This window comes from Scyliorhinus canicula, chromosome 13 (assembly GCF_902713615.1).
Source record: "Scyliorhinus canicula chromosome 13, sScyCan1.1, whole genome shotgun sequence".
Taxonomy (NCBI): domain Eukaryota; kingdom Metazoa; phylum Chordata; class Chondrichthyes; order Carcharhiniformes; family Scyliorhinidae; genus Scyliorhinus; species Scyliorhinus canicula.
The window spans coordinates 123878053-123900923 of NC_052158.1; the positions used below are offsets into that span (position 1 = coordinate 123878053).

General features: G+C 43.5%; 1 protein-coding gene across 2 annotated transcripts in view; it reads right to left on the reverse strand.

Annotated features, from left to right (window-relative positions):
* fxr1 (fragile X mental retardation, autosomal homolog 1) overlaps positions 1 to 22871 on the reverse strand; it is a 130957-nt gene that overhangs the window by 40162 nt on the left and 67924 nt on the right. For both annotated transcript variants that reach the window (XM_038816877.1, XM_038816876.1), the window contains exons 9-11: positions 14741 to 14819; positions 10001 to 10110; positions 4272 to 4358 (exon numbers count right to left, since the gene is read on the reverse strand). In XM_038816877.1, the coding sequence (XP_038672805.1) occupies positions 4272 to 4358; positions 10001 to 10110; positions 14741 to 14819 (276 nt within the window). The remainder of the gene's footprint in view (positions 1 to 4271; positions 4359 to 10000; positions 10111 to 14740; positions 14820 to 22871) is intronic.

The window sequence follows — 22871 nt, forward strand, 5'->3', positions numbered from 1 at the left end:
CACTGGCATCTACCCGGCAATGAGGAAAATTGTCCAGGTGTGTCACGTACACAAGAAACAGGGTAAATCCAACCCAGCCAATTACCGCCCTATCAGTCCACTCTCCATCATCAGCAAAGTGATGGAAGGAGTCATCAACAGTGCAATCAAGCGGCACTTACTCACCAATACCGTGCTCACGGATGTTCAATTTGGGTTTCCTCCAGGATCACTCAGCTCCTGACCTCATTACAGCCTTGGTTCAAATATGGACAAGAGAGCTAAATGCCAGAGGTGAGGCGAGAGTGACTGCCCTTAACATAAAGGCAGCGTTCAACAAGAGTATGGCATCAATGAGCCCTAGCTAAACCGGAGTCAATGGGAATCAGCAGAGAAAACTCTCCATTGGTTGGAATCATACCTAGCGCAAAGGAAGATGGTTGTGGTGGTTGGAGGTCAATCAGCTCAGCTCCAGAACATCACTGCAAGAGTCCTCAGAGCAGTGTCCTAGGCCCAACCATCTTCAGCTACTGCATCAATGACCACCCCCACCTTCCATCATAAGGTCAGAAATAGGGATATTTGCGGATGACTGCACAATGTTCAGCACCCTTCACGACTCCTCAGAAATTGAAGGAGTCCATGTCCAAATGACCTAGATAATGCCCAGGCTTGGGCTGACAAGTTGCATTCACGGCACACAAGTGCTAGGCAATGATCATCTGCTCCAAGAGAGATCTAATCATCACCCCATGACATTCGATGGCATTACCATCGCTGAATCCCTCACAATCAACATCTTAGGGATTACCATTGATCAAAATCAGAACTGGACTAGCCATATTAATGCAGTGGCTACCACAGGTCAGGTCAAAGGCTAGGAATCCTACGGCAAGTAACTCACCTCCTGACACCCCCCCCAATGCCTGTCCACCATCTACAAGGCACAAGTCAGGTGTGCAATGGAATACTCTCCACAAGCTTGGATGAGTGCAGCTCCAACAACATTCGACACCATCCAGGACAACGCAGCCCGCTTGACAACCCCCATTCCAAAAACATTCAAACCCTCCACCACTGACAAAAAGTGATAAGTCGTGTGCATCATCTACAAGATGCACCCCGGTAACTTGCCATGGTTCCTTAGATCGCACCTACCAAACCAATAACCACTACCATCTATAAGGACAAGAGCAGCAGATACCTGGAAATCCCACCACCTGGGGGTTCCTCTCAAAGTCACACAATCCTGACTTGAAAATATATCGCTTTTCCTTCATTGTCGCTGGGGCAAAATCTTGGAACTCCCTTTCTAACAGCACAGTGGGTGTACCTACACCTCAGCAACTGCAGCTGTTGAAGAAGGCAACTCACCACCACCTTCTAAAGGGCACGTAGGGATGGCAATAAATGCTGGCCTAACCAGCAACACCATATCCCGTGAATTAATTTTTTTTAATGATCAGAACGGTCTCAAACAAAGATAGTATGCACCAAATGCAAAATGGAGGAAGCACAAGAGCCCATTGCAGCATTAAAAGCAACACAAAAGGCACCATTTTTTTAATATAAGAATTCATTAAAGCAATAAATTTATCAAATCAAAATTATGATCTTAATTGCAAGTAATAAAAATAAACATGGTAATTCAAATATATGAATTTAGACAATAAGAGAACGCCAATGACACATCTTTGCAGAGATATGGGGCCGAATTCTCAGCTCCCGGGAAAAATCGGGAGGGCAGTTGTGAACTCGGCCGAGTTTCACGACGGCCTCGGAGGCTGCTCCTCGCCCCCTATTCTCCCCTCCCGGCGGGGCTAGGAGCGGTGCTCCGTAACTCTCTGCCGCCGGACGGCGCGCCGAGAGTGACACGACGGCGGCGCCTATGTGACGTCAGCCGCGCATGCGCAGGTTGGCCAGCTCCAACCCGTGCATGCGCGGCTGACGTCACAACGGCTGACAGCTCGAACCCGCGCATGCACGGTGGCCGTCTTTCCCCTCAGCCGCCCCGCAAGACATAGCGGCTTGATCTTGCGGGGCGGCGGAGGAGAAATAGTGCGTCCGATTGAGACGCCGGCCCGACGATCAGTGAGCACCGATCGCGGGCCTGTCCCCTCCCGAGCAGTCGTGGTGCTCATTCCCCACCAGGCCCCCTACAAGGCCCAAAACGGGCATCTCACGGCGGCAGCGACCAGGTGTGGTTGCCACCGTCGTGAAACGGTCGCGAACGGCAGGCCGCTCGGCCCATCCGGGTCGGAGAATCGTCGGTCGCCGTGAAAAACGTCGAGGGGCGATTCTTCTGAGCGGGAGGTGGGAGAATCGCGGGGGGCGCCAGGGGGTCGTGAAATTAGTCGGGGGGCCCTCCCGCGATTCTCCCACCCGGCGTGGGGAGCGGAGAATCGCGCCCATGGTGTTATTTATGTTCATGATTTGAACTTTAAACCCTCAATTCATATGGAGTGCTTGAAAGTTTGGTTCACCCTGACATTCCTGGTGGTAAGGGACGGGATTCTCCAATAATGGGGCTATGTCACACCTACGAGACAATGGGCGTGAATCACAATACACTTTCTTGCTGGTTGAATTCCAATGTCCACCGTCTGCAGGGGGTGAAAGGCCGACATGTTAATATGGTGCGTAGCCCCTTGCCCAACCAGGTCCACCAGGCAACATGGTGGCCCCAGTTGGCAATGAGCTCCGCCGCATATGTGTTTTCACCCCCCATCCGACCCACCCCCGTGGCAGGCACCATGGGGGTCACTGGCCCTGGCGCCCGTCCCGCCAGGGGGGCACCACAGCCTCTGTAGGGGTTACAGCGGGTGTTGTCCTGGGTGGGCCGCTGGCAGGTGGCAGCCAGGTGGGGTGTGGCGGGTGCACGCATACTGCCAGTGCCACTCTGCAGAACCAGGGGCCAGGGTGGGTGCGCAGCAAGGTGACTGCCTTGCAGGCCGTGGTAATGGTGGTCCATGCCTGGACACTGCTCAAGTCCGTGGGGGGGGGTCACCACAGCCACTCGGCACCTGCCAAGATTTTGGTGTCGGAACCGATTCTCCGCCCAATCGCCTTTCCAGATTTCGGCGTCGGCCTACGGAGAATCCCATCCTTGTTTTTGGTGCACATTTTGGTGCACAGATTAGAAATACACAAAGGATATAAATTGACAAATTTATTTTTACATTCAGCAGATAAATGAAAGATTATAAATTGTGCATATAAAACATTTAATATTCTCCTTGAAATGCCATGGAACCACTGATCTAACTCAACACCCCCCCCCCCCCCCCCCCCCCCCCCCGGACTCTTAAACTAAATCCCAAGCAGATTCCTATAAGCTTGTAATCAGATACTCTTAGCCACATAAATGCCCATCAAAAGGACTATCAGGTCTATCTTCCTCTCAGATCGAACACAACAGGTTGATATGTTCCTTTTTATTATAGCCATGTCTTGCAATTGATCAGCTTCATTTTTGCTGTCAAGTAAATTACCTTGCCAACATGGTATCTCCAGTGCACCCTTGCTGGTTTTATCTCTTGATAAAACCATTGTAGTCAGACTGGTTCAGGGCAGACGCGATACATTTGATGCTGGTTTGACGGAGTCATTTCAGAACTTTTTTAAAATGTGAAACTGTGCACGTGTGCGCACACATAACTTCAATTTCTGACTTGAAATCAATGAGGGGAAAATGTTTTTAACATAACATTTCCAACTCAATAATGAAAGCTTACTCACCGTAGGCTTCTGAATTATTTCTACTTGACCAAATTACTGTTCCTATAGCTCCAAATCTGATGTTCTATACATTTAGTCCAAATGCAACCAACATTACCAAGAAATGCTCGTCAGATACACTAGCACACTTATATCAAACGGCACTATTTAGAATTTTTAGCGTTACTATTTTTAAGAACAATCCTCAAAAACAGATCAGGAAAGTGTCAGGCAGCATAGAAGCGTGTTTCCTTTGCGACGAGATGCCATTCATTTGTCTTGTGCTGTAGTGATTAAACCGAGACACTATTTTACTCAACAAGACTGCAGAAATTACAACATACGCCATCTTGATAAAGTTCCAACATTAATGGCACTCTCTGCAGCTGATCTAACCTATTGAGAGTACAACTTAGTACTATCTTCCTGGTTTCATCATTCCAAGTGGAGCACCGCTCAAAAAGGTGTTTATTTCAGTTACTAATCTCTTATTTACTTATTTATATTTGCACTTTTCAAGTGTTTCAAGCCATCTCCACTACAGCGATTATTACAGAGAAGATGAGCATACCTACCTTCAGGTAAGAAATATGGTACTCCAAAAGGACCTGCACATTTCCAATGCTTTCCTTTGTTCCAACAAAGGTGAAAGGGACCATTCCCTATGGAAAGTATTAGAAACAAATATTGAAACAATTGTTCTTGCAACCTTCCAAACTAAAATTAAACCACTGTTTTACATCCAAGTAAGTATATTTACATTTTAAAGTAAAATTTACCCCTTTTAGAGTTAATAAAGATTTTTTGTGATCCTCATCTTGTCCGTGAGATCTACCTCCTGCTCCATTGATCCCATTCCCTTGATGTGACTACCCAATTTCTCTTCCTGGTCTAATATGAGCTGATATTATAAACAATTCCCTCTTCTCGGATACTGCACCCATCCCTTTCAAAATCAGCCTCCTTAAAAAAGATCAAGGCTCCGCGATGCTTGTAAACTATTGTTCCATTTGCTGTTCACAGTCCTTGAATGTGTTATCACCTCATAAATCAATTTCATTCTTTTCCACTACTCTATATCGGAATCTCTCCATTCAGGTTTCTGTCCCTGATGCAACACTTGAGCAGTCCTAATCAAAGTCAAAAATGATATACTCAATGACTGTGGTGCACTATGCCAGCTTACCACTTCAAACCCTGCAATCCCTCAGAAGGTCACCAACCCTCCTCCAAAGTCTCTTCTGCACTGTCCAGTTCAGTGGAACTCGACATAACTGGTTCCACTGTTACCTATTAAATCATATGGGCTGTTTAGCTCACTGGGTTAAATCGCTGGCTTTGAAAACAGACCAAGGCAAGCCAGCAGCAGTTCGATTCCCGTAACAGCCTCCCCGACCAGGCGCCGGAATGTGGCGACTAGGGGCTTTTCACAGTAACTTCATTTGAAGCCTACTCGTGACAATAAGCAATTTTCATTTCATTTTTTCATTTCATAGGCAGAACATCAAGAGTAATGGTTTCTCCTCCTGCTGATTCTTCCTCGTCTATATCCTGCATCTTGGTGAGATGAGGTCAGCGGCCCCATATGTAACAGGGCACTCTACCTCTCCACCAACTCTCTTGACCCTTCCACAGACTGTTGTTATTGTGCTTGTCCAACATCCATTCCTGCAGGAGGCACAAATTCCATTGGTTAAACATCAGGAAGCAATGGTTTTGGTAGTTGCCAAAAACTTTTATCCTCACCACCTATTCCATCCCTTTACCAGTCACCATCTCAAACTTGAAGGACTGTCCATAGCCTTGCTGTCCTACTGGACACTTTCACAATGACTGTTTACTTCCACCTCTACTTCGAAACATTTGCTCCTGAAATCCTCTTCTGTGCCAAAACCAGTTTCAATTCCAATCAGCTTCCCATCCTTCGCCCTTTATAAACCAGCATAGCCAAAACTTTGCTGCACAAGCAAGCTCCACTTACCCATCACTTTTGTGTCTGCTGACCACGGTCATGTGCCCACTGGATCCGGTTCTAAAATGCCTCAAATGAAGTCTTATCCTCGTATTTAATTCTCTTTATGGCCTCGACCATATCCATCTCTGCAACCTCCACTCTACAATCCTGAGAACTTGCATGCTCACAATTCGAGCACCTTATGCAACTTACATTCTTTGTCACATAACTGTATGGTATGTCTTCAGCATTTCAGACCAAACTCTTTCAAAAATCCCTTCCAAAAACTCAGACTTCAGACCTCACTCTTTTTATGGCATTCCTAAAAAACCCACCTTTTAGTCAACCCCTCGTTTTGGGGCTCATCTCTGACCACCCAGCTGTGACGACCCTTCAGTCATATTTCCCCCATTGAAAGTGTGGTATAAAAAGTGTAAACTTCTGCTACACAAAGCAGTCATTCGTTCAAGGTGGACTTCATTCAAATCACAAAAGGAGCTTAAAATGCTGATTCTAAGATATTAATTTGAAATAAAGTAAAATTCACAAATGACCACCAAAATAAATAAAACATGCATTTATTTTGCGTCATTCACATCTTCAAATCATCCTAAAGCACTTTGCAAACAATGAATTATATTCAAAGTAGTCAGTGTATAGGGCAAATTTAGCAATCACATTGTACACAGTCGGCTTTCACAAACAGCAATGAGATAAATGATGGTTGGGCATAGAATCCCCTGCTCTTCTGCGGATAATGCCATGGGATATTTTACAACCACAAAAAAAGGCATGTGGGGTCTAATTTAACATCTCAACTGTATTTTGGCACCTCTAGACATGACAATGCTCTTTCAATACTGCAATGGAGTGTTTGCCTAGATTATTTATTGAATTCTGAAAAGTGAGACTACCACCTGCAAGAACTGAAGTCAAAAGATGTGCAGGTTAAGTGGATTGGCCATGCTAAATTACTCCAAGTGTCCAAAGGTTAGGTGGTGCACTTTTGAAGGGTCAGTGCAGACTTAATGGGCTGAATGGCTTCCTTCTGCACTATAAGGAATTCTATTCTAAAATGGACTATTGGAACAGAGCTATCAAGAAAATGGAAATTAAGGCATTTAATAAATGGGCAACGGTTTGGGAGACAAATTGATTGAGGTCTTTGATATGCCGAATAGCCTGGCAACACTAAACAGATATTTACCCAAAATGGATAACAATAGGGGATAGAATTTCAGGAATTAAAGCACAGGCGATAAAAAGAGATGAGGGTGAATTCCACGCTTAGGTGATCTCATGCAAGGAAAGTCATGAAGAGAGACCTCCAAGACTAGTAATTCAGATTGGAAAAGATCAAAAGAAAGAACAGTACATCAGTGACAGGGTTCATCCAATAAACTGAGGTGAGCAGAGCAGAGCTGATCCAAGATCACAGCCACACACAGCAGGAAGCTATGTCACTCCAAACAAGCCATTGCCTGGAGAATCCTGTTTGAACTGCCAGTTGTTGCTATTCTAGCCAGAAGCAATTTCCAAAAGAGAGATAAGTGCAAAATGTGCTAACTATTGCTGGATTTTGCTTATAGTGTTAAAATCACTTGGCTGTTGGGAGGTATAGCTCCGAGTTTAGGAAAATAGTGGGGTTTTGAACTGAGCCAATTTAATGATATTAGGTGTAGTCATTACTGTAGTTCAGTATGTTGTTTTTTTTAAATTGACTTTCTTGTTGTCTCTTTTACTGTTTAAAAAACAATTATTTTGCTTAATTATTACAAGATGGAACCTTCCTCACTGGTCTTCACATCTCTCCTTGCATTGTACCAAATTGCAAAAAGAAATACAATTAGGATCACCTTTCCAAGTTTCCTTTCTGGAATTTGGAATACCATAGCATTTAACATCAGCAAGGTTCTTTACAGAGCTCACAAGCAAAGCAATCATTCAGTTCTTCTTACTTAAGAATACAATGTGGATATTTGTTAAGCAGTGCCAAAACGGAGTGGGCCCATGCTGGGGGACACAGGCCTGGGTTTAAGCCCCAGCAAGAAGCACAAAGAAAAAGAAATATCCTGGGAAATTTTCTGAGCAGCCTCCAGTGGTCCCCTTACCCTTTTCAGGCTGCTCAATACCAGATTTAGATGAATGTACCAAGCAAGCCTTAGCATAAATGACTGATTGATTTTTCCAACTGCTACCTACTAATTTCTCAAATGAAAAATGGGAGAGGTAAAATGAAATTTAGTGCCTGTCAGACTGCCCGACAAAGAAGCTATTGCCTTAAATGTGCTTTTTAAAATGTTTTCACAGGTTGTGGGCATTACTGGCTAGACCAGCATTTGTGGCCCATCTTCAATTGCTCTTGGGAAGGTGGTGATGGGCCTCCTTCTTAAACTGTTACACCTCTTGTGGTCAATTAAAAAAATAAAATTCAGGTGATGAAGGTGTCGCTGATTCGGCCAGCAATTATTGCCCAGCCCTAATTGTCCTCAAAAAGGTGGTCGTGAGCTGCCTTTATGAAGCGCTGCATTCCATGTGATGTAGGTACACCCACAGTGCTGTAAGGGGAGTTTCACGATTTTGACCCAATGATAGTGAAGGAACTGCTATGTAGTTCCAAGTCAGGATAGTGAGTGGCCTGGAGGAGACCTTTCAGTGGTGGGGTTCCCATACATCTGTTACCCATGACCTTCCAGGTGGTAGCCGTTGTGGGTTTGGGAAGTGCTGCCTAAGGCGACTTAGTGAGTTCCTGCAGTGCATCTTGTAGATGATACACACTGCTACCAGTGTGCCTCGGTGGTGGGGAACTGGATGCTTGTGGATGTGCCAGTCCAGTGGGGTGCTTTGCCCAGGATGGTGTTCAGCTTCTTCAGTGCTGTTGGAGCTGCATTCATCCAGGCAAATGGAGAGTATTCCATCACACTTGTGATTTGTGCCATGTAGATGGTGAATGGACTTTGGGGAGTCAGGTGGCGAGTTACTCGCCGCAGGATTCCAAGCTTCTTATCTGCTTGTCTACTGTTGATAGCAGGGATTCAGCAATGGTAATCTTTGATTGGGCAATGAATAGATTCCCTTTTGTTGGAGATGGTCATTGCCTGGCACCATTGAGGGATTCAGCAATGGTAATGCCTTTGATTGGGCAATGAATAGATTCCCTTTTGTTGGAGATGGTCATTGTCTGGCACGATTACTACTTGTCAGTCCAAGCCTGGGCATTGTCCAGGTCTTGCTGTATTTGGACATGGACTACCTCAGTATCTGAGTCGTCGCGAATGGGGAGGGGGAGATATGTGGTAATCAGCAGCAGTTTTCTTGCCCATGTTTGACCCAATGCCATGGGGTCCTGAGTCGATGTTGAGGACTCCTAGAGTAACGTCTTCCCAACTGTACATCACTGTGCTGTCTCTTCTGTTGGTTCTATCTTGCTGGTAGGAGAGGACATACCAAGGATGGTGGTGTCTGGGATATTAGCTAAAGGTATGATTCCGTGAGTATGACTAGATCAGGCTGTTACTTGATTAGGCTGTGGGATGGCTCTCTCAATTTTGGCACTCGTCCCCGAACTTTAGTAAGGAGGGTAACAGGGTCGGGTTTGCTATTGCCGTTTTATGTCTAAGTCAATGTCAAGCGGTCTGTATGGTTCCAGTCCTTACAGGCTTCATAGCAGTCAGAAACAACTGAGTTGTTTGCTAAGCCATTTCAGAGGGCAGTTAAGAATCAATCACATTGCTGTGAAGTCTGGAATAGGCCAGACCAGGTATGGACAGCAGATTCCCTTCCCTAAAAAGGGATTAGTGAAGCGGATTTTTTTAATGACATATCAACAATGGATTCATGGCAATCATTCGACTTTTAATTCCAGATTTGTAAGTACACCCACAAAAGGCTCGGAATGGCTAAACCCAGTATTTCTACAGCCAATGCTGCAAAAATTCGACAAGTAGTTTTAGAAACTGAAAAATAAGCCCAATTCATTTGAAAAGGAACTCAATATTTAAAGGGGAAAACTTTGGTTAAAATGTGCTTACATTTAAATGTTAGATTGTTTTCACAATTGCAAACATAAACAGATGAAGTACCAACAAAATTTCCTTCAACCTACTGGCTTTGGTCAAAATTAATACAATTTTATGCCCACTAGAATCATGGAATTACACAAGGAAAATGTAACTTTTAGATTTTCTTGTTCCTACCACACTATTACTATCACAAGACAGAAATCAATAAAAAGGAGCAGAAAGAGGTGGCTGGATTTCTAATTAGAATCAAGTAACAATGAGAATGGAGCTTCTAATAGCATGACAGAGTGCTGTATGAAAGGATGTTACAAACACTTCAATAGATTACCTCTTCTCTGGGTTGTCTGCTGTCGTTATCACCTTCAATTCGCACTCTCACTACACCTGATTTATCCACTATCTCCTGAATAACCTTCCCATTTTTGCCAATAACTTTTCCTGTAATCAAAATGAGAAAGCATTAGAAATTTTAGTTCAATTAAAATTTTAAATATAAACCATTAACTATTATCAACACACACAAAAGGCAAATTCAACAAAGGGAGGCCTTGTCAATGATCTTTACTCATCATAGGGAGCAATATTCATAGATCTCGTGCTCCCCGTGCATGAATCAAGTGAAGAGTTTTAAATAAACTGTCTGCTAATTGCCTCTAACCTTTAATCCATAGTCTGTATCCGAACTTTGGGGGTTGTCAAATGGACCAAATTGACGTTATGCAGTCAGGACAGTGTAATAGGGAAAGATCAAGCGCAATTATTCGCATGACCAATTCTAGTAATTTAAGAAAATAGTCAGAAGATCAATTTGCACAAAATTAAAACTGGCTGAATCATTATATTGAAATAAATGACAGCTATTCTAAAATAATGCTCTACTTTGATCAATGCAGCAAAATTGTCATAAGGAAGGCTACTCGATCCATTTTAACTGATTTATCCCATCAGATCCTGCTTTCCTCCCATCATGGCATTCAGCAGTTGACATCTCTACCACCACAGCAGAGACCAACCGTCCATGTTGATGATTGCAGATTTATAACTAGCAGACCCCAGTTTTAAATTTTATTTTTACTAGTTCAATACTATGTGTCACGTCCCGCTGCCACAATTTGAAATAGTGTTGGATCCACTTATTCCATACTATGTATTACCTTATATGTGGATCTTAAGATCATAAATCAAATAGCCTTCTTTTCAAAGCTGTAAATCCAAGTTTCTAGAGCTGTTCTTCATAATTGAATTGCCCAATACAAAGGATCAGTTTCATGCTTTTCTACAAATCTCTTCAAGGGTCGTCTCGATGGCCAGGATAAAGGACAGCTCTTACGATATTTTTTAAATTTACTTTCACAGAATATGGGTGTTGCTAGCAAGGCTAGATTTTATTGCCTAATTGCCCTAGAGATGGTGGTATGTGAACTGCCTTCTTCAGCTGCTACAGTTCATGACAGTACTTCCACTGTGATATCGGGTGGAGCTCCAAGATTCTGGCCCAGCGGTGATGAAGGAACAGTGATATATTTCCAAGTCAAGATGGTGTCTGACTGGGAAAGGAATTTGGATATGGTGTACCACACTTGCTCTCCTGGATTTGGACGGTGCTATTCAAGAAGCCTTGACAAGTTGTTACAGTGCATCTTATAAATGGTACACATGGAATCTATGTTGCACTATTTGATGGAGGGAGTGAATGTTTAGGGTGGTGAATGCCAATCAAGCGGACCGTTCTGTTCTGGAAGGTGTCAAATGTCAAGTGGTGTTGAATTTTGCATTCATTCAGGCACATGGATAGCATTCCTAGCCTCTGACTTCCTCTTGAAACCACAGTATCCATGCGACTGGTCCAGCTAAATTTCTGGTCAACCACAACCCCCAGGAAGTTGATGGTTGGGGACTTTGCGATGGTAATATTATTGAATGTCATGGGGAGGTGGTTAGACTTTCTTGTAGCAGGTGTCCATTGTCACTTGCATGGTAGAAATGTTACTCGTAAACTACAGTAGTCCCCCTTTATAACGCAGGTGTTGGGGTCCAAGACAGCCACCCGCGTTGCATCCGAGCCGCGGATATCGACGATGGGGGTTTTAAATTTATTTAAAAATCTATGCTAGCGCTTCCCATTGTGAGTCCACGGGGGGCGGGGGGAGAGGTCAGACCCCCGTAGACTCACAATGGGAAGCCCTAGCATAGATTTTTAAATAAATTTAAAACCCCCATCGTGGATCTAATTAAAACAAGCACTGCTGCATTTTTAACAACTTAAAAGTTGGATTGGAGGGAGAGAGCAGCCGGCAGTGTCAATTTCAGCGGCCGGCTCACTTTGATCCGGAGAGGGAAGCTGCTCTCTCACTGAAACAATCAGCCGGCCGCTGAAGTTGACACTGCCGGCTGCTCTCTCCCTCCAATCAGAAACATTAAAACTTAACAGTTGGATTGGAGGGAGAGAGCAGCCGGCAGTGTCAATTTCAGCGGCCGGCTGATTGTTTCAGTGAGAGAGCAGCTTCCCTCTCCGGATCAAAGTGAGCCGGCCGCTGAAATTGACACTGCCAGCTGCTCTCTCCCTCCAATCAGCCGGCAGTGTCAATTTCAGCGGCCGGCTCACTTTGATCCGGAGAGGGAAGCTGACAGTTGGGGTCCATAAGCCCCCCCGCCGTATATCGCGAACCGTGGTATTGTGGAGCGCGGTATAACGGGGGACTACTGTATCAGCCCATGCCTGAATGTTGTCCAGGCCTTCTGGAGTACAATCCGTTTCAGTATCCAAGGGATTGCAAATTGAACTCAACACTGCAGTTATCAGCCATCTACCCTACTTCTGACGTTATAAATCGAGAGAATGCCATCGAAGAAGCAGCTGAAAATGGCTGGGTCCAGGACGCTGCCCCAAGAATTCTTGCAGCAATGTTCTGGAGCTGAGATTTTTGCTTCCAACAACCACAACCAATTTCTGATGTGCTAGGTATGCCTCCAGCCAGTGGAACGTTTCCCTCAATCACAGTGATTTGAATGATTCCATAGAAGCCCTGCAATGTAGAAGGAGGCCATTCAGGTCTGTACCGACCCTCTGAAAGAGCACTCTACCTAGGCCCAATCCCCCACTTTATCCCCGTAATCCCACATAACCTGTACATATGTAATTGGGGCACCCAGCGGAAATCGACGCAGACTTTTAAAAAAATATATTTTCTTTGAAGATTTTTCATTTTTAACAAGATAACCATATAAAAACAGATGTCAGAAGTTATCCTATAAAAGAAACACAACCGACAGTATAGATCACATCCAAAAACCCAAACTCCCAACCATAAAGTAAACCACCCCCCTCCCACTCAAACAACTGTCTATAACTACCTCTTTAAAAAACAAAATGAACTCACACACACATGGGAAGGACATGCAAATAGTCACCCAAGGCTGGAATTGAATCCGGGTCCTTGGCGCTGAGAGGCAGCAGTGCTAACCACTGTGCCGCCCTATTCTAGGGCTCCTTAATGCCACATTCAGTCAAATTCTGCCTTGATGCCAAGGGCAGTCTCACCTCATCCTTGGTGTTCAATTCTTTTGCCCATGTTTGGACCAAGGCTGTAATGAGGTCTGGAGCCCTGTGGTCCTGGTGCAAACCAAACCAAGACCCGGTGAGCAAGTGCATTTGATAGCGCTGTCAAATATATAATTTTTCACTTGTTACAATAGCGAGTAGACTAATAGGAGACGAATAGGCAGTAATTTGCTTGATTGAATTGTGTCATGCGAGTGTCGCTTCGAAACTCTAAATTGTATTATGGAGTTCACTGACCCATAACTTTTATGTTGAACTTGACTAGGATGAGCACAAAGCCCTCACCTCAGGTGTGACTCAACAGACTCCCTAGACACTTCAATCAAAACAAGGTTTATACTAAGAATATAGGCCGATTCTCCGGCCCGCGATGGCCGCCCGTCTTTTTTGCTGGCTCCGCCGGCGTAAATTAGAGAATTAAATTACCGGTGGGACCTGGCGGCCTCCGGGGTCCTCGGTGGGGGGCGCGGGGGTATCTGGCCCCGGGAGGTGCCCCCACGGTGGCCGGGCCTGCAATCGGGGCCCACCAATCCGTGGGGGTCATGTGCCGTGGGGGCACTCTATTCTTCCGCATCGGCCGCTGTGGTCCTCAGCGATGGCCAACTCGGAGATGAACCCCCCTGCGCACGCGCTGGTATGACGCCAGCACACGCTAGCGCTCCCGCACATGCGCCAACTCATGGATTCCGCACCTTTGGGGCGGCCCAACGCCGGAGTGGTTCACGTCACTACTCGGCGACGTGAGAATCCTGCCCATCGTTTATTTATATATGAAGGCAGCAAGAATTTGAATCAATTTCAAACATAAAGACATTACACAGCTACAGTTATCTATGTATAACACTTATTGAATTCCCCCTTAACTGTTCCATTTCCCCCTTAACTGTTCCAATTCAATAACAAAATCCAATAAACCAAAAACTTCCATTCAAGGACGTGGCCCAGCATACTACATTCTCACTGGAATGGGACTGGTCTTCTTATGAAATTCTGATCCAGTCTCAACCAGCAGATTCAAACTCCTTCTGGAAGGCAAACTACATCTTTTAAGTTACCAAAGCAGGTAGCCACAACCTGTTTACTTCTGGAACAGTTTTTAAACTGAAAATATAGAAAGACAGGGAACATTTCTTTCTCTTCAAGTCCACAGCAGTCAAACTGAAACTAAAACACCTCACACAGACACAGCCCAGCTCCTCCCACAAAATGACATCACTTGTCATACGAGACAAAAATGTTTCTTAAAGGGACAGTCACATGACAATTGGTCCTGCTTTCAGTGATCGACAAAATCTCTAACCAGAGCATTATAACCTCAGACATGCACTCTATAGTTCAGGTTAAATTAATTTGCTATTTGCTTTCCTAACTGCTGTTCTGGAGTGATCTTGCATGTTGAACTCCAATTCATCTAAAATACCGAGCAGCCTCAACTTAATTCTTAGCTATTTTGTCACCCTTCATACTGTACTGAAGTCCATTTTAATGGCTACACGCACCACTTACCTACTAAATCCCTGGGAACTTGAACAGAATCCTCCACAAACTCAAGATAATTTCGAGCCTTCTGGACTGCTTCCTCGGTCTGAAAACAGATTAGAAAGTTCATGTGTTGTGCTAACTGTGAAATACTGCATGGTGATCAGCTGCATTGTCTGCATCTGCATTCTGACCATTTCTGCCAACATGCCCCTCCTTATACAAAGACCGACAGCAAGAAATCTCAAAGAAAAGTCAGGTTTCAGCTCGTTCTCAATCAAAAAACGAGGGCTATTTTTATGCTAAAGCAGTCTCATTTTGGAATCTTTTAATTCTATTAATAACTTAATGTAAAAAAAAATGCTAAATCAGTATCTGTTGATACAGATAAAGGTGACATCTAGGAAACACATTTTTTCAAGTTCCCACCCCACACTCGCAGGTCTTTCCTAAAAATGTATACCATATAAACTAATATGCTGTATATATTTACAATTTTGGTCTGCACTGAGTGTTGTATCAGAATGTAGCTGAAGTTTCATGAAATAGGTAGCTAGGTGAAAAGGGGAGGAGAAGCAGAGGCAGCCGGTCCTGCAAAGGGCACCTCTACTTAGGCGGTGGACTCAGTTTGAAAAACAATCCAGGAGTGATGTCACATGAAATCAGTAAGTTCACTGGCATGAGTAACTTGCATGACCTATTCTAAATTGTTTTCAGATTAAAGGTAAAAAAGGAGAAATATTTCACAGATTACAAAAACTAAAAAGCAGTTGAAAATTAAAGAAAATTAAAAACTAATCGAAAAAAATAAGAGATGAAGGGCCAGGAAATGTGCTGTGTCTGTGAGAACTGGTGGACCCCATTATGGTTCGTAGTGACCACATTAGTAGCAAGTGTTGGTTGCTCGAGAACTCCAGCTCAGAGTTCCTGACACTGCAACACATCAGAGGAGAAAGAGTTACCCGGATGCTGTGTTTCAGGAGGCAATCACACCCACAGCCTTGAATTCGGCCAATGATCAGGGACAGGAGAGTGTGACTATGAATGAGGCAAAAGCCCTTGTACTTGTCCAACAGGTTTGAGATGTTTGCTCTCTGTGTGGACATGAGCAGGGATTGTAGGGAGGATAAGCAATGTGACCTCGGCACGGTTGGACAGGGAGCCATTCAAAGAGAAATGTAGTCATAAAATCAGGGTTAGTATAGTTAGGGGCATAGACACTGTTCTCGGTGACCAGGATCTTTAGTCCCTAAAGATTGTGTTACCTACCCGGTGCCGGTGTTTGGGATGTCTCATCTGGGCTTCAAAGGAATTTGGGGTGGGGTGGAAAGATCTAATGATCATGGTCCACGTAAGTACCAGCGACATAGGTAGAACAATGATGGAGGTTCTGCTGAGGGAATATGAGCAGCGAGGGTCCAAATTGAAAATCAGAACCAAAAAAGGAAATATTTCTGGAGTACCACCTGAGCCACCAGCTAATTGGCACAGGTTCAATTACATTAAAGAGGTAAATGCGTGGCTCAAAGGTAGAAATGGGTTTGAATTCATGGGACATTGTACTGTCAGTTGCATGGAAAATCAATTTTTAAAAAAACATTTAGAGTAACCAATTCTCTCCGAGACCGAACCCGGGTCCTCGGCACCGTGATGAAGCAGTACTAACCACTGCACCACCGTGCCGTCTCAAAAATCAAAGTTAAAGGAGAAGGTTGGAGCGCAGGTTAGTGATGAGGTGGATTGTTACCAGAAAATAAGAGGAAGGGACAGAACATGTGAACTTCATATTGCACCAAGGTATCAGACAAGAGTTGGGAAATTTGATAATCAAAGAAATTGAAAGGCCTTGTGTTTGAATGCACAAATAATCAGATAATAGACAAATAGAGATGAAGGGGGATAATTTGTTGCTGATTACCGAGACATGCTTACAAAGAGACCAGGTCTCCTTGTACCCTGAATATCCAAGGGTACTCAATACATCGGAAGGATAGACAGAAAGGGAAAAGGAGTTAGATTTGCTAGTAAAGGAAGGGATCAGTGCTGTAGTAAGAAATGACATAGGCACTGGAGATCCAAGACGTGAAATCAACCTGGGTATAAATAAGAAATAACAAAGGAAAGAAGTCTTGGTGGGAGTAATCCACAAGTCCCCAAACAGTCGTTCTGCAGTGGGGCACAATATAAACAGTTTGCAAGATGTAACTCATGAGGTGCTGCAGGGTTCGGTCCTTGGGCCCCAACTATTTACAACATATAATAAAGACTTGGATTCCGGGATAAAAAGTACTCCAGCTAAATTTGCAGATGACATTAAAATAGTTGGGAAAGTAAGTTGCAAGGAGGAAAAAATAATTTTACAAATGGATATAGGCAGGTGGGCGGGCAAACATTTGGCAGGTGGAATTTCACATAGATAAGTGCAAGGTTGTTCATTTTGGTCAGAAAAAAGGCAACTTATTATCTAAATGGAGAGAAAATTCAGAGTTCTTCGGTGCAGGGGGATCTGGGTGTTCTCGTGCATGAATCAGAGAAAACTATGATGCAAGTACAGCAGGTAATAAGGCAATTGGAATTTTGGCCTTTGTAGCTAAAGGAATGGAGTATAAAAATATGGAAAGTTTTAAATTTGTAATGGATTGAAGAGTTGTGGCGAACGGGCGGGCAAGTGGAGTCGAGACTGAGATGAGATCAGCCATTATCATATTGAATGGTGGGCAGGCTAGAGGGGCTGAATTGCCTACTCTATATAAAAGATAGGAGCAGGAGGAGGCCTTTTGGCCCTTCGAGCCTGCTCTGCCATTTATAACAACATTGCTGATCATCCAACTCAAGTTCTTCTGTTCTACCCTTATAGAGGCCAATATTTCGGAGGTTCACTTCTCGCAGTGTTGCTCCAGTTGGGGAGATGGTGGTTTTCTATAATTGTCCTAAAGTTGCTCTTTTCCTTTTAATGGAAGACAACACTTTAAATGAGTCAACAAATTCCTGTAAAAGTTTCCTCCAGCACTCAACCATATGAAAGCATTGGGTCAGCAGTGTTTTTCTCTTGTTTCAGGCAGTTTGAGAGAGCTTTTGAATACTTTAAAGGGGAAATAATGCTCACCATTCCTAGACTTATGCTCCCTTTTAAGTTTCACTAGTTTCGTTTTGAGTCAATTCCAGACCATAACCTGTCAATTATAGGAAAGGTAGACACGTGACCAGCTCACCTGGCAATACTGTTCATCACCAGCCAGGTTAATAATAATATAGATCATGTTTAATCTAGATCAGAAAGGGTAAAAGTCTTTTAAAAAAATGGCCTGGCTCAGTTTTCTTCCAGCAATCTCTAAGGTTCCAAGTTCCAAACTTACATTCATTAAAAACAAGAGTTTTTGGAGTGTCTTCAAGATTGCCTGTTTGAAATTGTGTACACTTTGAAGGGGACTTCTGAACACAAAACCATAGAATTAGGTGCAGGCCATTCAGCCCCTCATACCTGCTCTACATTCAATAATTCTGTCTGCAATACCCCCCCCCCCCCACAACCTTGATCCCTTTGGTATCAAAAATCTATCTAACTCAACCTTGAATATATTCAATGCCCCAGCCTCTACTGCTCTCTGGAGAAGAGAATTCCACAGACGAACAAATCTCAGAAAATAAATGCGTCCTTACATCAGTCTTCAATGGAAAATTTAAATTGGTGTCCCCTAGTTCTAGACTTCCCACGTATGGGGAAACATTCTCTCAGCATCCACCCTGTCGAGCCCCGTTGGAATCTTACAAGTCTCAATAAGATCCCCTTTCCTTCTTTTAAACACTAATGGATGCAGGCCCAGCCTGCTCAACCTTACTATTTTTATGTTTCTAACCTTAGAAGGCAACTCTTCATCCCACAAATCAGTCGCGCAGACCGCTTTTGAACTACTTCTAATGTAACTAAATGAAAGGAAATGAAAGTCGCTTATTGTCACAAGTAGGCTTCAAATGAAGTTACTGTGAAAGGTCCCTAGTCGCCACATTCCAGCGCCTGTTCAGGGAGGCTGGTATGGGAATTGAACCGTGCTGCTGGCCTGCCTTGGTCTGCTTTAAAAGCCAGCTCTTTAGCCCTGTCCTAAACCAGCCCCTATAAAATATATCTAACTATATCCGAAGTAATAAGATCAAGTCTGCACACAGTACTCAAGATGTGGTCTTACAATACTTCCCTACTTTATACTCTTTACCCTTGCTATAAACAACATTCCATTTGCCTTCCTAATAACTTGATGCACCTGAAGTTTATTTCCATTAAAATATACCGCTTCTCTCTTCTTCCTGCCAAAATGGATTGGTTCACATTTTCCCACATAATGCTCCATCTGCCAAATTTTTACCTACTCTCTCAGCCTATCAAAATCTTTCTCTAGACTAGGTCCCCTCGACCGCTTACTTTCCTTCCGATCTTATACCATTAGCAAATTTAGCTGCCATATATTCAGTCCCTTCATCCAAGTCATTAATACAGATTGCAAATAGTGCTTTTTTTCTGCTTCACCTCTCGCCCTATGCTGCGGTCAAACTTAGACTTTACTGCTTTATTTCTTAATGCAACAGCCCCATTATCATCTTTTAAGAATGACTGATATTGCAAAAATAAGAAGCCTATCATGATTCATCCATCATATCACCACAGCAATTTTAGTATTGTATTAAGACTGACTTAAATATAAATGTCAGAAGATATGCATATAGTTAGAACTTGATTCTGGATTTTTCTTCAAATTATTATCCCTCAATGCTGGCACAATTGGTTTCAATGACAGTCAGCACATTAGAGGTGCTTTTCAACAGTAATAGAATGTACTTCCAATAGAGTACCATCCAGTTTGGGGATAAACTTTGTTACAATTCTGGTAAATTTTTGTGGTGGGTTTTAGTTTTCCCAGTACAATTTAATTTTATCCAATAAGCTAAAGATGACAAAGCGTAGTGTCATGTGAGAGTACCTTTAAGAAATGGATGTTTAAGCAATGTACCTTTAAGAAATGTAGCGGCTCATATTACTGAAGTGATGTCAGAGGGTGGGGGTAGTTGAGCTGAGCTCACTTCTGCTTTTTGGGAGTTTTAGTTTCAGTTTTGAGGAAAAGAGCTTGGGTGTGTCTGTGTTTGCAGTGAGCTGGATCTGCGGTGATCTCTGCCAGGAAAAATTATCTCTGAATCATTTGGGTGATTTAAACTCATAATAGTAATGTCTTTAACCTGATATGTTTCTGTTTAAAGGTGTTAAGTCTTTTGGAGGTTTGAAGGAACATTTTGAGGGATTATTTAGTGTTGTATTATTTTCGGGGTTATCTTTGAAGTAAGGGGTGGTAAGTGATCCAATGTTTATTTAAAAAGGTTTGTTGAATTCATGGAATAAACATTGTTTTGTGTTTAAAAACCCACGTGTCCATAATTATAATGCCACACCTGGAGGCCAAGAGTGTGCTTCAAAAGCAACAATGCATTAAAGGGAGAGGCTGGTTGAACTCCATGATGCATTTTGGGGTTCTCAAAACCCCGCTCCCGTAACAGTAGACTATTAGTTAATCTCTCAGTCCACGTTAGGTGCATCATTTTTTAATACATGCTACGTGATAACACTGACAAAACATGAATCTTCAAAAAGCTGTCCTTATGCTGATTGTGATAAGTAGGGAATTCCAAGATTTCAATGATGAAGGAACAATAATCATCAAGTCAGAATGGTGTTCTAATTTAGAGGGGAACTTGCAGGTGATGGTGTTGACTAGATCTTGTGTTTCTGGGGTGCTGTATGTTACAAGGCTAGGAGTTGCTACCAAAGGTCAGTCAGTTGTTACAATGCACACAGTAGAAAATACAGTTTTATGGTTGTGGCTGTAGCAGAAATCATCACCAAGCATGCTTATGTCTTGGCTTCATTCTGGGCTCCAGCATCCAGAAGATAAAACTTAACTGCTGCCACTCACTGAAATAAAGTTGCTTCCCTTATGATGCCCAAGAGGATTCAAGTAATAGTCCCACAGTTTTCCAAAGATAAAGTTGACATGCAAACGGTACCAGTGACATTGCCACAAATACATCCTAGTAAACCTCTTTCACCAGCGTCAGGGACCCGGGTTCAATTCCTGCCTTGTCTGTGTGGAGTTTGTACGTTCTCCCAGTGTCTGCATGGGTTTCCTACCACAGTCCAAAGATGTGCAGATTAGGTGGATTGGCCATGCTAAATTGCCCCTTAGTGACCAAAGATGTGCGGCGGGGTTACGGGTACGGGTCGGGGAAGCGAGACCTGGATGGGGTGCTCTGAATGGCATCCTCTGCACTGTAGGGATTCTATGATATGAACAAACTTGGACTCGTAACAAATAGAGCTAGGGTCAAAAGTATTTGGTCAAGTTACATGAATGTTTGACTTGAAGCATAACTGAACCCAGCAACTGTTTTTCCACTCTGCAAAATGCTAGACTGTGGTGTTCCCAAGGGTCCTCAGATATAACATATATGCCTGGACCTTGGAAATCAGAGTAAAATTTCAAAATTTGCCAATGATACCAAACTTGGAGGAGAGGAAAGCAGGGGTGATGATGTGAATTGCCTGCAACAGGATATATTTAATACAGAGAAACGTTCAACGATGTATTGGCAGAGGGTACTTGCTGGCATAATTCAGTGCTCCCCAAGTTTTTCCCCCCACACTTGGGCCCATTTCAAGGCTTTGTTATGCCTTGATCCCTCAAAGACCTGAGTGTGGGGAGCTGGGAGAGATTTAGAATCATAGAATTTATAGTGCAGGAGGCCGCCATTCGGCCCATCAAGTCTGCACCGGCTCCTGGAAAGAGCACCCTACCCAAGGTCAACACTTCCACCCTATCCCCATAACCCAGTAACTTCACCCAACACTAAGGGCAATTTTGGACACTAAGGGCAATTTATCATGGCCAATCCACCTAATCTGCACAGCTTTGGACGGTGGGAGGAAACCGGAGCACCCGGAGGAAACCCACGCACACACGGGGAGGATGTGCAGACTCCGCACAGACAGTGACCCAAGCCGGAATCGAACCTGGGACCCTGGAGCTGTGAAGCAATTGTGCTATCCACAATGCTACCATGCTGCCCTAATACCACACATTTGAGAGAGGGGAGACCTGAGAGCAGGGGTGAAACTTATAATGTTCAGATTTTAAAAAACTTTCCTTTTCAGTAGATTTCTAGCAGCAGGAATCAGACCGTATCAGGCTAAGCCAATCATTAAAAAAAAGTGTGGATTTAATGAGGCCTTGCAGTTATGCCATATTGAAGCTCCACAGTTGCCATTGCTGCTGCAGAACTTGCAATCCAAGAATATCGCCTTGTAACACCACCCCCTCCAAGTTTGGGAAGGCCTAGTATAATTCTTAAATGTGTGCGGGAACAGGGGGACCTGGGTACAAGTGCATCGATCTTTGAAGGTGGCAGTACCTATTGAGAGGATGACTAGCAAAGCAAATGGTATCTGGGGCTGCATAAATAAAGGCATCGAGTACAAAAGCATGGAAGTTATATGAAGCTCTGATCAGGCCCCAACTAGAGTAGTGTGTCCAGTTATGATTAGAATCTTTTCAAAAAGATGTGAACATCCAGAATAGTTTTACCAGAATCATTCCAGGGATTTTGGGGGGTTTATTCACAAGGTTAGGTTGGAACTGCTGGGTTGTTCTCCGTGCAGCAAAGGAGATTATGGAAATATTTGATAGAGGTGTACAAGAAGGCTTAGATAAGATAGAAAAGAAAAAAAACATTAGCTGCTTATATAAAGACCTGGGGACATAGATTTAAGATTTTGAGCAAGAGGTGCAGGGAGAATGCAAGGAAAGACTTTTTTTTTTAAACGCAAGTGGTAGCTACCCACAAGGATGATAGAAGCTAAAACAATGATTTCAAAACAAAATTAGATTGTCACTTGAAGGAAATAAACTTGCAGTCACAGGAACCAAGCAATCTCGTTCTGTGCCATAAACAATATTAAGTGTGGAAAAGGTGACATTTTATGACTTGCAATTATGCAGACAATTTAAATAAAAGGTTTTCTTGCTCATCTCGCAAATGTATGATATGTGAAGCAAAGTCTTGCAAAGTACTACGAATGGCCCGGGGGAGAGGAGAGTGAAAAAGCTTCCACTCTTAGCAT